General features: G+C 44.4%; 1 protein-coding gene across 3 annotated transcripts in view; it reads right to left on the bottom strand.

Annotated features, from left to right (window-relative positions):
- Positions 1-253: 253 nt before the first annotated feature.
- The window catches only part of Tbx15 (T-box transcription factor 15), a 118,383-nt gene continuing 103,908 nt past the window's right edge, over positions 254-14,728 (bottom strand). For all 3 annotated transcript variants that reach the window (XM_051165992.1, XM_051165991.1, XM_051165990.1), the window contains exon 8: positions 254-1,176. In XM_051165992.1, coding sequence (XP_051021949.1) covers positions 392-1,176 — 785 coding nt within the window. In that variant the 3' untranslated portion in view covers positions 254-391. The remainder of the gene's footprint in view (positions 1,177-14,728) is intronic.

Genomic DNA, 14,728 nt, shown 5'->3' with positions numbered 1-14,728 from the left:
GTGTGTGTGTGTGTGTGTGTGTGTGTGTGTGTGTGTGTGTGTGTAACTTTTCTTGGCTGCTTATAGCATCTCCTTCAACATTATTATAAAATGGTTTTTCAGTCTCTTCAAGGCCACTCTGTCATACACAACGCTTTTATAAAACTAGGATTTTGGAAGGCAAGAGAATGACCACTGAGTTATGGATGATGCACTCCAAAGGTCCTTCAGTGGTATCTGTTGTTGATCTCTGTTTTCCTTATCCAGAAAAAATAAACAAAACCAAACCAAAAACCAAAACAAACGCATAATTCTTATTTTCCCAAGGCATGGGGCTCCCAATGAGGAAGATCCACCCACAGAGACTCTGGAGTCTTGACTGCCATCCCCTCCATGGTGTTTGGACTGCTCCTTAAACCATGTGTACTGACATCTGGGAGGAAGAGCCTGGCACGGCCCCATACTGTCGGCCATCACAGGTATTGGTAGCCTGCTGATTGTTAGCAGAAGGGCTGATCATATGCATACTGTGCTCCATGCCTGTGGGCAGGTACTGCCTCTCTCCAAAGGCCCCATTGGAAGGAGAAGAACAGAGTAAAGTGCTCTGAGATGCGCTCAGTTTTTCTGGGCTTGCAGCTAGCCTGGGGGAAGTGGGGAAATTGTATCCATACAGATTGTAGGGATTATGCAGGGAGAAGGCATTGTAGGAGCTCTGCTGCATGTGGCTGCCACCAAACATGTGTGGTGATGAGGAGCTGGAGGCCGCATTGCCTGCCTGCATGACATACTGAAACTGGGAAGTGGGGAAGGACCCCAGTTGGCCACCATAAGCTTCCATCTTGCTGTTGCTGGGCAACGAGGGAGGCGTTGGTATTCCTGAGATCAGAGATGGAGTCCTCTGAGGCATGAAGGTTTCAGAGGGCTGAGTGGCTGAGGCTGTGCCACCCTGGAGCCTGTTGTAACCACTGTCACTCAGCCCCGGATAGCTCTGTAAGGCAGCCATATTGCTTCGGGCACATGGTGGATAATCAGAGAGGTTTAGATTACACAGCTGGCTTTCTCGACAACCCACATTGAAAGTATTGGGGGCCAAATGAAAAGTTGGAGGAGAACAAGATGGAGATAAGAGATGAGAAGAAGCCGAAGGGGATGGTGTCCCGGTGCTGGAGGTGGTTGGGGAAGTACCTGTACTGCCCCCTGAAAAATAAAACATAGATTCCATTGAGTAAGATGAGTCTGTCAAGGCCAAATAACCCATATTTCTACAAATCAATTGCTCCCTTTTACATCAGAAGACGATGTCACATGTTTGAGCATATATTACAAAGGATGACACGAACACGAAACCAATAGTTTTTGCATTTCTTTTGGAATAAGTCTTTTTTTAAAATATTTATTTATTTATTATGCATTCACTCTTCTGTCTGCATGCCAGAAAAGGGTACCAGATATCATTGTAGATAGTTAAGAGCCACCATGTGGTTGCTGGGAATTGAACTCAGGACCTTTGGAAGAACAGACAGTGCTCTTAACCTCTGAGCCATCTCTCCAGCCCTGGAATAAGTCTTATTTAGTCATACTGTTAAAAATTAGAACAAGCCTCTGGTGTTTGTTTTGAGATATATATATATATATATTTTCTCACCACCAAAGCTGCTTCCTAATAAGACTTTCACTGATCAGCAGTAGTAGCCACCAGCTCAGCTCTTCTGAGGCTCAGCACAATTGTGGAAAATCTATATTTTATCTGGTGACTGCTTCCTGTCTTGCAGTCTTTAGTGGAATAGGAAAGCAGGACACTAGGCTCAGGGGGCTGGAGCAGGGTGCCAAGCCAGGACTGAGGCCTAAAGAGGCATAGCAAAGGGGCCTGGGTGGTAGAACCTGGGACATTAAATTGGAGGTCTGTTATATCAAAGACACATGATAAGTGTAATTATGAGACGTATAGGCTGAAGTGAATCAGGACTACATGCCCTGAGGATCTTTTACAGAAGCCTGCCAAGTCTGCGAGACTGGAATAAGAATTGGACTTGGAATACTTGAGTGTGGATATATATGAATCCATAAGCTAACCTAAATGACAGTGGAATGGAGTCTGCTCTCAGCTCCACATGGTGACCCTACGGCCCTGTTACCTCCCTTGTGGCCCATGCCTTTCAGGTTCATCAGAGATGAGGAATCCAGTAGGATTGGTGGGCTGTTCTGAAGCTGAAAAACCTTGCCATTTGGAAATGCTGCTATTCCAGGACTCAACCTCAAACCAACTACTGGAGCGTGAGAACTCCACGTCAGCGTTCTCTCAGAGCTCCCCTAGTGGGAACCCCTGCCTGAAAACTTATGATACAATATGGGTTCCTACTTCACAGTACACAGACCAGTGATTCTGAAGCTTCAGCGGCGCACGTTTGAGTCAACTGTAGGGCCTAGAAAAACAAATTGCTGACTCCATCACGTTTCTGAATTTGCATACAAGGGGCAGAGCTTGAGGGTGCACGTTTCAGCTGTGCCTTGCAAAGTGTTGACTGGGAGCCATGTAGATGGCAGGCTGGGTGAGCCCCTGAGGCTTCACTGAGCTAAGGACCAGTTCAAGTCAATCTTCCTCAAAGATGGTCTCCAAATAATAAAATCAAAAGTGACCCTTGTAAGACCTGCCTTTCTCAGGGGCAGGAAGCGTCCCCTCCCCAATTCTCCCAAAAGATTTGAAGGCAGTGAGTGCTTGCTATGACTGATCCTTCACTGCATTCTAGAATATTCAGCTGCTTTGTCCTCTCTAGAATCCTTCTTGATAGATTTCCCTTCCATGGACCAGTAGGACACTTCTTCTAATTGCTGGTAATCATGGGTTTTCAGTGGGCAACGTGTCTTAGGTTACTGATAATTATTGTTGAGCCTCCAAGAGACTAAGCATTATTAAGAGGTAAGGATTTCTGGGGTGAAAAAGAACAGGAATAGGTTTTGTTAGGTTTTAAGCCATGGAGAAAACAAGGAGCATTCCAGCAATATTGGGAAAACATTTACAGTATTGTAGGAAAGGAAGAAGAGGGTAGAGAAAACAAAACCCTCAGTCGAGACCCACAGGCAAAATAGCAGTGGTGGTGACAGAAGTAAAGATTTGGCTTTGTTAGTATTTTGCTCAGAGCTAAGATTTTTACAGCCCAACTGATATCATCTCTCCGATGGTCAAAGGAATTTTCCCCGATGAACTTTCATATTCCATTGGAATCCATGACAATGCAATCAGCTGCTAATATCAGAAAATTCTCTTTTTATAACAAACTCCTATAAAATAACTAAAGTGACTTTTTGACAGTCTGTGATATGGCTGACATTGTCAAAAAGAAAAAAAAAGATACCAGCACCTAGTCACAGTAGGAGGAGCTTCCTACAGTTTGCAGGCTCTGTGAAGTCTACCTCTGAATTCTCTGCATTTGAGGAAGGAAGAGCTAGAATCAAAAAGCCTCAGTTTCCCTTATTTTCATTCTTTAGCTGTGTCTGAGACTTTAAAAACGTACGAATAGTCAACTCCAAGTAGGTTACAAAGAATCATGTTAATATAATGAGGGAGTTCTGGGAGGGAAGGTTCTAGAAACAGAAGTGGATCATCTTATGTTTCCGGTTATTGCATAGCTGCATGGCCTCCTCTTTCTCTACATCCTACAGAAAGCCTAGAGATTTATTTTCTTCACTTTGAGGCATCCTATAGATTTTCTTGCTTCCCCCCCACCCCCACAAATGCCATGAACTTTACTGCAGTAAGTGCTGTGCCACAAATGGAGAAACTTGACTCCAGCTGTAAAGAGATTTGTGTTTTACGAGATATGAATATGGTCTCCTGTCTTTGAAAGCTAGTCCTGCTCTCCCTGGTCTTGTGTTTATGTGGCCCTGGAGGAAACCACCTGTTCTGCACAGTGTCCTGTCGTGTTATAGGTAAGCTCTATCAAGCACTGGCCTCAGCCCTGCAGCCGGAAGTGTGTGATGGAGCAGATGACTTTCTATAACTCTAAATGGTTTTCTCAGATGGCCCAAGATGGAAGGAATGGTACTGATTTAAGGCCTCAATTGGTTTCACTACAAAAAAAAAAAAAAAGAATGAGAAGAAGAGGAAGGGAACTGTTACAAGTTACAGGGGGTTCTGTTGAGCAGATGAGAGGCACATGTTAAAAAGTTTGTAGTCAGCTTGCTTTGGCTTTTAAATGACATTCACTGGAAATGAGACTTGGTGGCCTGCTGAGCTTTGGGGGCGGCGGGAGGGAGCCTCCATATGAGCTAGTGTTTGAAGGAGAGAGCAAGCCCCTCCCAAAGAAGGTCACATTGCTTCCATCGGCTTTGAAGAAACGTTGTTACGCACTTAAAGTACTCAATACAGACAATAACTAGTTCTCAAAGCCCAAATAGAGAGAGGGGACTGTGGAACTCCTTCTGCAGAAAAGCTAACTGAGATGCTGAGAAGTCTTTATTCTCTTATGATCTAATAGCTTGTCAAATGTTAAACAAGATTGGGAGTGCCAGCCAAGCTCTAAATAAGCTTAAGGAGGCAGCCAGCCCTGCCGTGCATTTCAACACTTGACTAAGCAGACACCTCTCATCACCAAAAAAAAAAAAAAAAAAAAAAAAAAGCCAGGACAGTGTGAGAAGCCTGGCTGGGCTGATCAGGGCTGCCACTCAAAGTAAAGCATGCCTCCCTGTCCACCCTAGTGTCCACATAAGCTCATGGGTTCTCTGAGCGTCTTGATATAAACTTGCTCAATGAATAAATGTGGACTGTAGACTTGAACAAACCTGGTTGCAGTCCTTGCTACCTGACAAGGGGGCCTTAGTAAATTAGCCTCTCCGAGCTTTGGACTCCATAGTTATGTAACTGGGATTTTTAATGTCCCATTTTATGACATTTCAGGGGATGTCATAAAAATTACAAGGTGATCAGATTTTGGCATATAGGCATAAAACATGCTCTTTCCTGAGAGAAGGAGTAAAGAGTGGGAAGAGAAACCCTGAAGAATATGCACGCCAATGGAGATGACTCTCAAGCATCGGCTCCTGTCCAGGGAAAGCAGGGCATCCTGGCCTCTACACCCATTAATGAGCATGATGTCACAAGATGTATGTGCCATATTATTTTAGGCCAAAAGAACCTCCACGATGTGGATGATGGGAGACAGGGCTAATTGACAGCTCTGAGCCCACCTGAGCTATGTTCCCAGAAGTACTCTAGTTCCTCTTTGAATGGTCTATCCTTCCTCCCTACGCCATGAGCCCATGAAGGAAATGAACTGTGTTCCATGGCCTTATTTCTTCTCAGATCAAGCAAAGCAGAACTGATAGGCTACAAGTAAGTACACCGGTGCCTTCCTGATTGTCCTGAGAGATTCTAGCCAACTTTTGAGAAGGGGTTAATAACTTTATACTCTCAGGTAATCCAGAATTAATCTCCACCTCTCCAGCTCCCCACATCCTATTTTAGCTCAGGGACCAAAGTGAGGAGGCACACATTAAAATGCACACCCATCATTAACTTGTGCCAATATGCAAGGCTAAGAGCCAAAACAACCAAGAATGCATACTTAGCAGGGACCCCATATGAGGACAGTAACCTCGAATACACTTGTGTACCATGAAGACAAGTTAAATGTGTCCGTGAAAATCCTGAATTCCAGCCCTGCTGACTTTTGCATCTTTAAATTGATCACTTCCAGATTGTAATATGAGGTGTTCACATGCAGCTTCCTTTTAAGCTTACTCTGTTCACACACACACATACACAAAACACCACAACGTGCGTGCACACACACACTCACACACACACTAAATACCACTAAGATAGGGCCTCATCTGGATGAGTAAAGAATAAATTTCCATGTAATTACTTTTTCAAGGGGCTGGACTCTTCTCTCCTTATAACCTGATGGCTTCTGTCCCTGAAGAGTGATGGTTCCCATTGTAAGCAGTAAAACATCAGCAGCCCATGAACCGATCCCAGAGAAGAAGCCCATAGGTCATAAAGTTTAATGAGCATGGCAACTGAGAAATTATCCTCAGCTGAGATGAGAACGTTTCCCGTGATGCGAATGTGAGCGTCGCGGTCCTGATGGGAACTGTACGGTTCTCATTGTAGAAATATGGAAACCTCTCTCATTCCTTTCCATCAAATGTGAAGCCCTGCAGAGTTGCAAATTTATTCTCCTGAGAACAAGCTCATCCAATCACTAGGCTTTGTACCTGGTCCCACTTTGCCCTGTCCCCTACGCATGCCACCCACTTCTTAGCCTTCCATGTTTGCTTTCCATGCTCATTTTCAGCCTTCCTGGTTGCCACAGGCTTCTGTTGTTATTGTCATTTAATCTGCTTTTCCTAAAGGAATGTTACCATGGGGAACTGGGCTTTCTTCCACTTTCCCACTTCACCTCCAGGGAAGGCATATGTACCTGGCCTGGAAAAGCAAGGCATTGTATTTCTTCCGCCCACACCCCCCCCCCACTATAGTAATTGGTTCTAAGGGGCCCCAATTAGAATCAATGAGACTTGATGAGATTTGCTAAAAAATCCCTTGACCAAAGACACATGCCCCTCCTCCTTAGAGATGAAGCAAAACTATCTGAGCCCACGGGTGCTTCTAAACTCCCGCCACAGCGGATGATTAAGAATGGAGTCACCGGGCTGGAGAGATGGCTCAGCGGTTAAGAGCATTGGCTGCTGTTCCAGAGGTCCTGAGTTCAATTCCCAGCAACCACATGGTGGCTCACAACCATCTATAATGTGATCTGATGCATACCGTATACATAATAAATAAATCTTTTTAAAAAAAGAGAGAGAAAGAATGGAGTCACCTTGGAGGAAAGCAGAGTGTAAAGGGGCGCATTCCAGCCAGAGTGGTCTTGCTTAGGCCCTGACTTAGAATTTGCCTTAAAGAGTATTTAAGTCTTTCTGCTTTACAAGCCAATAAGTTGTTCTTTTAGTTTGCAATTTTGTTTTGTAGTGGGTTGTTTTTTCTATTTAAATAAATAACTAAATAAATAATTCTGATAGATATGTATCTCTGGTTCTGCAAGGTGTTTTACTATGAATCTGAAGCCCTGAGAATATTACAATAAAGCTGGAGGAGAAAGACATAGAAACGAGAGTGGAGGGGATGCTATCTGGACCCTTCGTCAGACGTAGCGTGTGGCTTCAGCCCTTGACTCTCAGTAACAGATGAACTGTTTGGATGCCTGACAGATACCTGGCTCCGCTGAAAGAAGATCTGTTAAGTTACCTGCCTTAACTTCAAATGCACAGTCTCTTAAGTGGTGAATCAAATCTGAGGAGTTTCTTATCTTCCCTGGTTCTCCTCAATAAGATGGAATTAAACAATTGGATACAAAGGCAGGAAGTTTTCGATAAGATGACTTTTCATATAAGCACATTTATATCAGGCAAGGAATGCAATGTGGAGATTAGAAAAACAGCTGCTGTGTTTTTGTTTTTGTTTTTTGTTTGTTTTTTGATTTTTAATGAAAATGTCTAAGAGTTGGCCAGATGGTTCAGCAGGTAAAGGCACTTGTCACCAATCCCAATGACCTTGACCTGAGTTGAATTAGCAAGGATAAAATGACCAAAGTAGAGGACAGACTCTGAAAGTTGTCTTTTGACAACTTTCTGTTGTACCTGATTATGAGTATGTGTGTGCACAGGCACACAAATGCACACACCTACACACACGCACACACACACACACGCACACACACATGCACACATTAAGCATAACAAAAGAATTTTAACAATATTTCTAAGTCCATAGGAAAGGCATACACACATACCACAATGAAATGATTACAACAGAAAACAGGTTCTGAAAACCAAGTACAAACTGACAAATCATGTGAAGTTACAAAAGGAACAGACTACAGTATCAAGATGCTACACTCTGCTGGTTTGTGACGCACAGTCAAATAGTTAAAAGAGGTAAAGAAAGATATGTCTCAAAGGCTAGAAATGAACAATGTCAGGGTCTTACTAGGGAAGCCAGTGTTAACTGAGATTTGGAGATTGCCAAGATGTTGGTGCCCATGTTCTCCTCCTCAGCCAATCCCCTGCAGACAAGTATGATTGCTTTACTGTTCTGTTCTTTATGTTTGACAATGTGAGAAGCATGTCTTAATATATGTATATGTTGCATAATTTTTAAACCATGATTAAGATATGTTTCCTCAAACATTCATTTTTGTCTTGGTATTTTTTTGTCTTGTTGGTTATTGTTTGTTTGTTTGAATTTTCCTTTGTTTTTTAGGGGCTTGGGAGGTGGCATTTTGAGAGAGAGAGAGAGAGAGAGAGAGAGAGAGATGACCTTAGGCAGAAAAGGGTATGGGAAAGATCAGGGAGGATTGGGGAAGAGGAAGGGTATGATCAAATTATACAAAAAATTTAAATAAGAAACAATTTTCAAAATTAATAATCCTCCTGCTTAGTGTTGAGAATATAGACTACATCAGTGTTATCTGTAGTCTCTCTACATGGCCATGAGACACATGGACTTTACTCTTCCCTTATCTATTAATCAGCTTTTCACTATCCTTTCCTCCACCAATAATTATTAGTCATTGTTCTTTCTGTATTTCACTAATCTCCTTTCCCTTCAAATTTAAGCATAAATTTGGTGAATCTTTGGCAAGCACGTTAACAATGGCCCCCTGCTATAGCACCTGAGAGTGTGTGGATTCATTCGATTCCTATTTGAGTTTCAAATGTGAGTTGGATAGCATGCCTGGACCCAGGAATGCAATGAGGGAGGGGTGCTGAGAGATATTAAACAAGGACGGGAAACAAGCAGGGGATGCCCTGGAAGTCTTCAGCCTGCTGCGAATGGCACAGACAATCCCCAAGGAAGTGCTGCTTGAACTGAGCTTCCAAAGGGAGTGGGGGAGCTAGTACTGAGAAAACAAATGAGTGAAAGTGAGCCCTGCAGGCAGGGAGGCAGCATGTGACAGGAAAGAGCACAGCGTGTCTGAGAAATGAAAGCAGGAACAAACACGGAGGCGGGGCAGGCTGAAGGATAAGGAGCATCCTTTAGTACTGAGTAAACCCTAGGTGATTTTTGTAAATAATTTATCTTAATGTACCAGCTTATCCAATCCTTAGTGTTACTATCCCTATTTTAGAGGTCTAATGGCCTGTGTTAAGGGAACAAAATTAAACTGTGGCCACTGAAGTTGGTGTAAGTAGATGTGTGTTTTGAAACACTGACCAGAGCCGCATGCAGAATGTTTTGGAGCAGAGCATAGAGGCTTTGGAGGACATCATAATCACCCAGGTGAGAGACGGCAATGCATCAGAGCCAGGTGACACACAGGTGATTTAAGTACAGTAATAACAAGCTGTGAGGATGGGGCCAGGAAAAACACTTGTGATGACAAGTCGACGTGGGATCTTTCTCTCAGGAGAGGGTCTTACAGGTCAGTTTTGAACACATTAAGCTTACGTGACTTTAGGGCAGCAGTTCTCAACATGTAGGTCTCAAGCCCTTCACAAGATCACCTAATACCACTGTTTTTAAAAACCCACAGATATTTACATTATAATTCATAACAGTAGAAAAATCAGTTACGAAGTTGCAATGAAAATAATTTATGGTTGGTGGACACCACAGCATGAGGAACCGAATTATAGTGTCACAGCATTAGGAAGAGTGAGAACCAGTGCCCTACAGGGTGTATGTACAATCTGTTATTTATCATAGGCTGAGTAACTATGATCTAAAATTCTTGGGAACAGAAATATTCCAAATTTGAAGAGCCTTTTCTTCAGATATTTGGAATATATACCTCTGAGACATTTCAAGAATAAACCCCTAACCTCAAAACATGAATTCCATGTTTTGTTTCATATAAGCTTATACATATAATGTAAAGGTAATCATATGCAATGTTTCTAATAATTTGTGCAAGGGGATCTGTATCATTCCTTCTCTCAGTGGGATCTGTGTAAATTAGCCATTCTGAATTATTGCAGTGACTTCACAGTTCAAAAATTAATGTTCACTGAACTATTTTCTCAATTTTCAAAAGTATTTTGTCTTTGGTTGTGTGTGTGTGTAGGGGTAGGGTGTGTGCTTCTGTGAGTGTGTGTGTGTGTGTAGGGGTAGGGTGTGTGCTTCTGTGAGTGTGTGTGTGTGTGGAGGGGTTAGGGTGTGTGCTTCTGTGAGTGTGTGTGTGTGTGTAGGGGTAGGGTGTGTGCTTCTGTGAGTGTGTGTGTGTGTGTAGGGGTAGGGTGTGTGCTTCTGTGAGTGTGTGTGTGTGTAGGGGTAGGGTGTGTGCTTCTGTGAGTGTGTGTGTGTGTGTAGGGGTAGGGTGTGTGCTTCTGTGAGTGTGTGTGTGTAGGGGTAGGGTGTGGTGCTTCTGTGAGTGTGTGTGTGTGTGTGTTGTAGGGGTAGGGTAGTGTGCTTCTGTGAGTGTTGTGTGTGTGTAGGGGTAGGGTGTGTGCTTCTGTGAGTGTGTGTGTGTGTGTAGGGGTAGGGTGTGTGCTTCTGTGAGTGTGTGTGTGTAGGGGTAGGGTGTGTGCTTCTGTGAGTGTGTGTGTGTGTGTGTGTAGGGGTAGGGTGTGTGCTTCTGTGAGTGTGTGTGTGTAGGGGTAGGGTGTGTGCTTCTGTGAGTGAGTGTGTGTTGTAGGGGTAGGGTGTGTGCTTCTGTGAGTGTGTGTGTGGTTAGGGGTAGGGTGTGTGCTTCTGTGGTGTTGTGGTGTGTAGGGGTAGGGTGTGTGCTTCTGTGAGTGTGTGTGTGTGTGTAGGGGTAGGGTGTGTGCTTCTGTGAGTGTGTGTGTGTGTGTAGGGGTAGGGTGTGTGCTTCTGTGAGTGTGTGTGTGTGTGTAGGGGTAGGGTGTGTGCTTCTGTGAGTGTGTGGTGTGTGTGTAGGGGTAGGGTGTGTGCTTCTGTGAGTGAGTGTGTGTGTGTTGTAGGGGTAGGGTGTGTGCTTCTGTGAGTGTGGTGTGTTGTGTAGGGGTAGGTTGTGTGCTTCTGTGAGTGTGTGTGTGTGTGGTAGGGGTAGGGTGTGTGCTTCTGTGAGTGTGTGTGGTGTGTGTAGGGGTAGGGTGTGTGCTTCTGTGAGTGTGTGTGTGTAGGGGTAGGGTGTGTGCTTCTGTGATGTGTGTGTGTGTGTGTAGGGGGTAGGGTGTGTGCTTCTGTGAGTGTGTGTGTGGTGTTAGTGGGTTAGGGTGTGTGCTTCTGTGAGTGTGTGTGTGTGTGTAGGGGTAGGTAGTGTGCTTCTGTGAGGTGTGTGTGTGTGGTGTAGGGTAGGGTGTGTGCTTCTGTGAGTGTGTGTGGTGTGTAGGGGTAGGGTGTGTGCTTATGTGAGTGTGTGTGTGTGTGTAGGGGTTAGGGTGTGTGCTTCTGTGAGTGGTGTGTGTGTGTAGGGGTAGGGTGTGTGCTTCTGTGAGTGTGTGTGTGTGTAGGGGTAGGGTGTGCTTCTGTGAGTGTGTGTGTGTAGGGGTAGGGTGTGTGCTTCTGTTGAGTGGTGGTGTGTGTAGGGGTAGGGTTGTGTGCTTCTGTGAGTGTGTGTGTGTAGGGGTAGGGTGTGTGCTTCTGTGAGTGTGTGTGTGTGTGTGTGTAGGGGTAGGGTGTGTGCTTCTGTGAGTGTGTGTGTGTGTGTGTAGGGGTAGGGTGTGTGCTTCTGTGAGTGTGTGTGTGTGTGTAGGGGTAGGGTGTGTGCTTCTGTGAGTGTGTGTGTGTAGGGGTAGGGTGTGTGCTTCTGTGAGTGTGTGTGTGTGTGTGTGTAGGGGTAGGGTGTGTGCTTCTGTGAGTGTGTGTGTGTGTGTGTAGGGGTAGGGTGTGTGCTTCTGTGAGTGTGTGTGTGTAGGGGTAGGGTGTGTGCTTCTGTGAGTGTGTGTGTGTGTGTAGGGGTAGGGTGTGTGCTTCTGTGAGTGTGTGTGTGTGTGTGTAGGGGTAGGGTGTGTGCTTCTGTGAGTGTGTGTGTGTGTGTGTGTAGGGGTAGGGTGTGTGCTTCTGTGAGTGTGTGTGTGTGTGTAGGGGTAGGGTGTGTGCTTCTGTGAGTGTGTGTGTGTGTGTAGGGGTAGGGTGTGTGCTTCTGTGAGTGTGTGTGTGTGTGTGTAGGGGTAGGGTGTGTGCTTCTGTGAGTGTGTGTGTGTAGGGGTAGGGTGTGTGCTTCTGTGAGTGTGTGTGTGTAGGGGTAGGGTGTGTGCTTCTGTGAGTGTGTGTGTGTGTAGGGGTAGGGTGTGTGTTTCTGTGAGTGTGTGTGTGTAGGGGTAGGGGTAGGGTGTGTGCTTCTGTGAGTGTGTGTGTGTGTGTGTAGGGGTAGGGTGTGTGCTTCTGTGAGTGTGTGTGTGTAGGGGTAGGGTGTGTGCTTCTGTGAGTGTGTGTGTGTGTGTGTAGGGGTAGGGTGTGTGCTTCTGTGAGTGTGTGTGTGTGTGTAGGGTGTGTGCTTCTGTGAGTACAAGTGCTCTTAGAGTGAGCAGAGTCAGATCTTCTGGAGCTGGAGCTGTATAGACGGTTGTGGGCCATATGGCACAGCGCTGGAAGCCAAGCTCTGGTTCTCTGCAAGAGCACAGCATGTTGTCATCTGATGAGCTGCCTCTGCAGCCCCTCAGTATTTTGCTAATATGATGTGTAATGTATATACACTCTCTCGATGGCCAGCTTCTAACTACTACCAATCAAATGAATGAAAATCTAGTCACCAACAGGGACCACCCATAATTTCACCAGCATCCAGTGGTGTTGAAATCTACAATGATGCCTGCTAGCCTTTGAGCAGCAGGGAGGCTTCTGAAATGCTAGGTCCATGTTGCCACAGAGGGAGGCAAAATACTAACTCTGGTGCAACTAGAGCCATTCCTTTCAGCAGAACAGCTCTCAAATCACTTGGATCACCATTCCTAGAAAGTTCGGTTTTATTACAAATATCTCTACTGTATATATGGGGAAGCTGAGGCACAAATTTTATCTAAAATATCCATCAGAGAATGACAGGATCACATTATATTTCACTATAACAGACCTGGATTCTTAGTTTTCTGTTTATATTACCTTAATCACCATCCTCACGTGTGATGGTCAGTCTTGGTTGTTCAGTTGGTTAGACTGAAACACATCTAGATTAGGGGTGCACATTTCTAGATGACTATGAGGTTGTTTCCAGGGACTATTGGGTCATGCTGTTCTGACCAAGTTATTTAATCTGTGGATGGATTCAAAATCTGAATGGACTATTAGGATGAGGTAGGACCATAGAAGAATGAGAGAGAGAAATGCTGGTGTGCTTACTCTAACAGAGCCCTGGTCAAAAGTTATTGCCTAATCACATTTCAAATACTTAATCCTCAGAAAAAAAAACAATAGTTCCCATTCAAAGACATTCTTGTACAAAGGGAATGAGAGACCTGAATGACAACGATGGTGATCATGAAGGCATGACAACTATTTGCTCTGTACTGAGAGCTTATTAGGATCTTAAGTGCCGGTCTCATTTAATATATATATATGTGTATATATATATATGAATATATTGCGTTCTTTGATAGCATGCAGAAAGAAAACCTGAGTGGCAAAAAGGCCGAGAAATTCATGAGGGTCCCAAAACTAAGAAGAAATAACGATAAGAACACAATTCAAATTGTCTAACTTGAGTCTATTTTTGTTTGTTTGGCTGTACTAGGAATTGAAGCTCAGTCTTCAGGCGCCCTATATAAATGCTCCACAACTTAATTAAATCCCTAGCTCCATTTATACTTGGGTATTTTCTGGGGGGGGGTGGTGTTAATTTTTGCCAAGTTGACACAAACTGAAGTTACCTGGTTAAAAAGATCCTCAACTGAGGAGTTATGTCCATCAGATTGGCCTGTGGGCATGCTATGGGGCATTTTCTTGATTAATGATTGTTGTGAGCAGTGCTGGCCCTGGGCAGGTGGTCTTGAATTGTATGAGAAGGAAAACTGAACATGAGCCTCTGAGTGAGGCAGTCAGCAACGTTGATGGTCTCTGTCTCCGTTCCTGCATCCAGGTTCCTGCCTTGAGTTACTTCCTGCCTTGGCTTTCCTTCATGGTGGACTGAAACCTGTCAGTAAATAAGCCCTACCCTCCCCAAGCTTGGTTTAGTTCATGTGTTGCCATACCAACCAAAGCAAAATGGGCCGGACAGGGTCTCACTGAGTTGTAAAAGCTGGCTTTGAACTTGCTCTGTCACCCAGACAGGTTTTATATTTGTGTTCCTCCTGCCCCAGCCTTGCAAACAGCTGTGTCGGGAGGTCCCATATGCATCTACGCTTTAATTATATTCATCTTTAAAACTCAAAATATTCCAGCAATGTTGGTGGCAGACCAAAACCAGTATGCCAAAAAATACTAACTGCTCCCCTGAGAAGGGTATGCTGTCTCAGGTATTTCAGAGTCCTGGAATGGCCTCCCAAATAACTAGAATTTTAAAAATTAGCCTTCTGTCAATGATGAGCATTTACTGGAGCAGAACAAACTCAATCTGAACGCTGTGCCCAGTGTCACTTTGAGAAGGGGAAGACCAGAGAAAGAAGCATAAACCGTTCTGCACTCTGGGAAACTTTGACTCAAAAAAAAAAAAAGGCAGATGGGCCTCAGAATATGTCTGAACTGACAGTCTGAGTTGAAAACCTGTGACCCTCAGTTTTTCGACTGAGCTATAAAAAAAGGAAAGTTAGGAATTTGATTTTTAAAATAATCACAAAGAAGTGGAGCAAAGTTCGCTGAACCCACCAATATGTCAGGGCTGTTGTTTCAAGCAGGCACAAAAAGGCTAGC

The sequence above is a fragment of the Acomys russatus genome, chromosome 23, assembly GCF_903995435.1.
Source record: "Acomys russatus chromosome 23, mAcoRus1.1, whole genome shotgun sequence".
NCBI classification, from domain to species: domain Eukaryota; kingdom Metazoa; phylum Chordata; class Mammalia; order Rodentia; family Muridae; genus Acomys; species Acomys russatus.
This window is presented reverse-complemented; position numbering and strand designations above follow the sequence as displayed.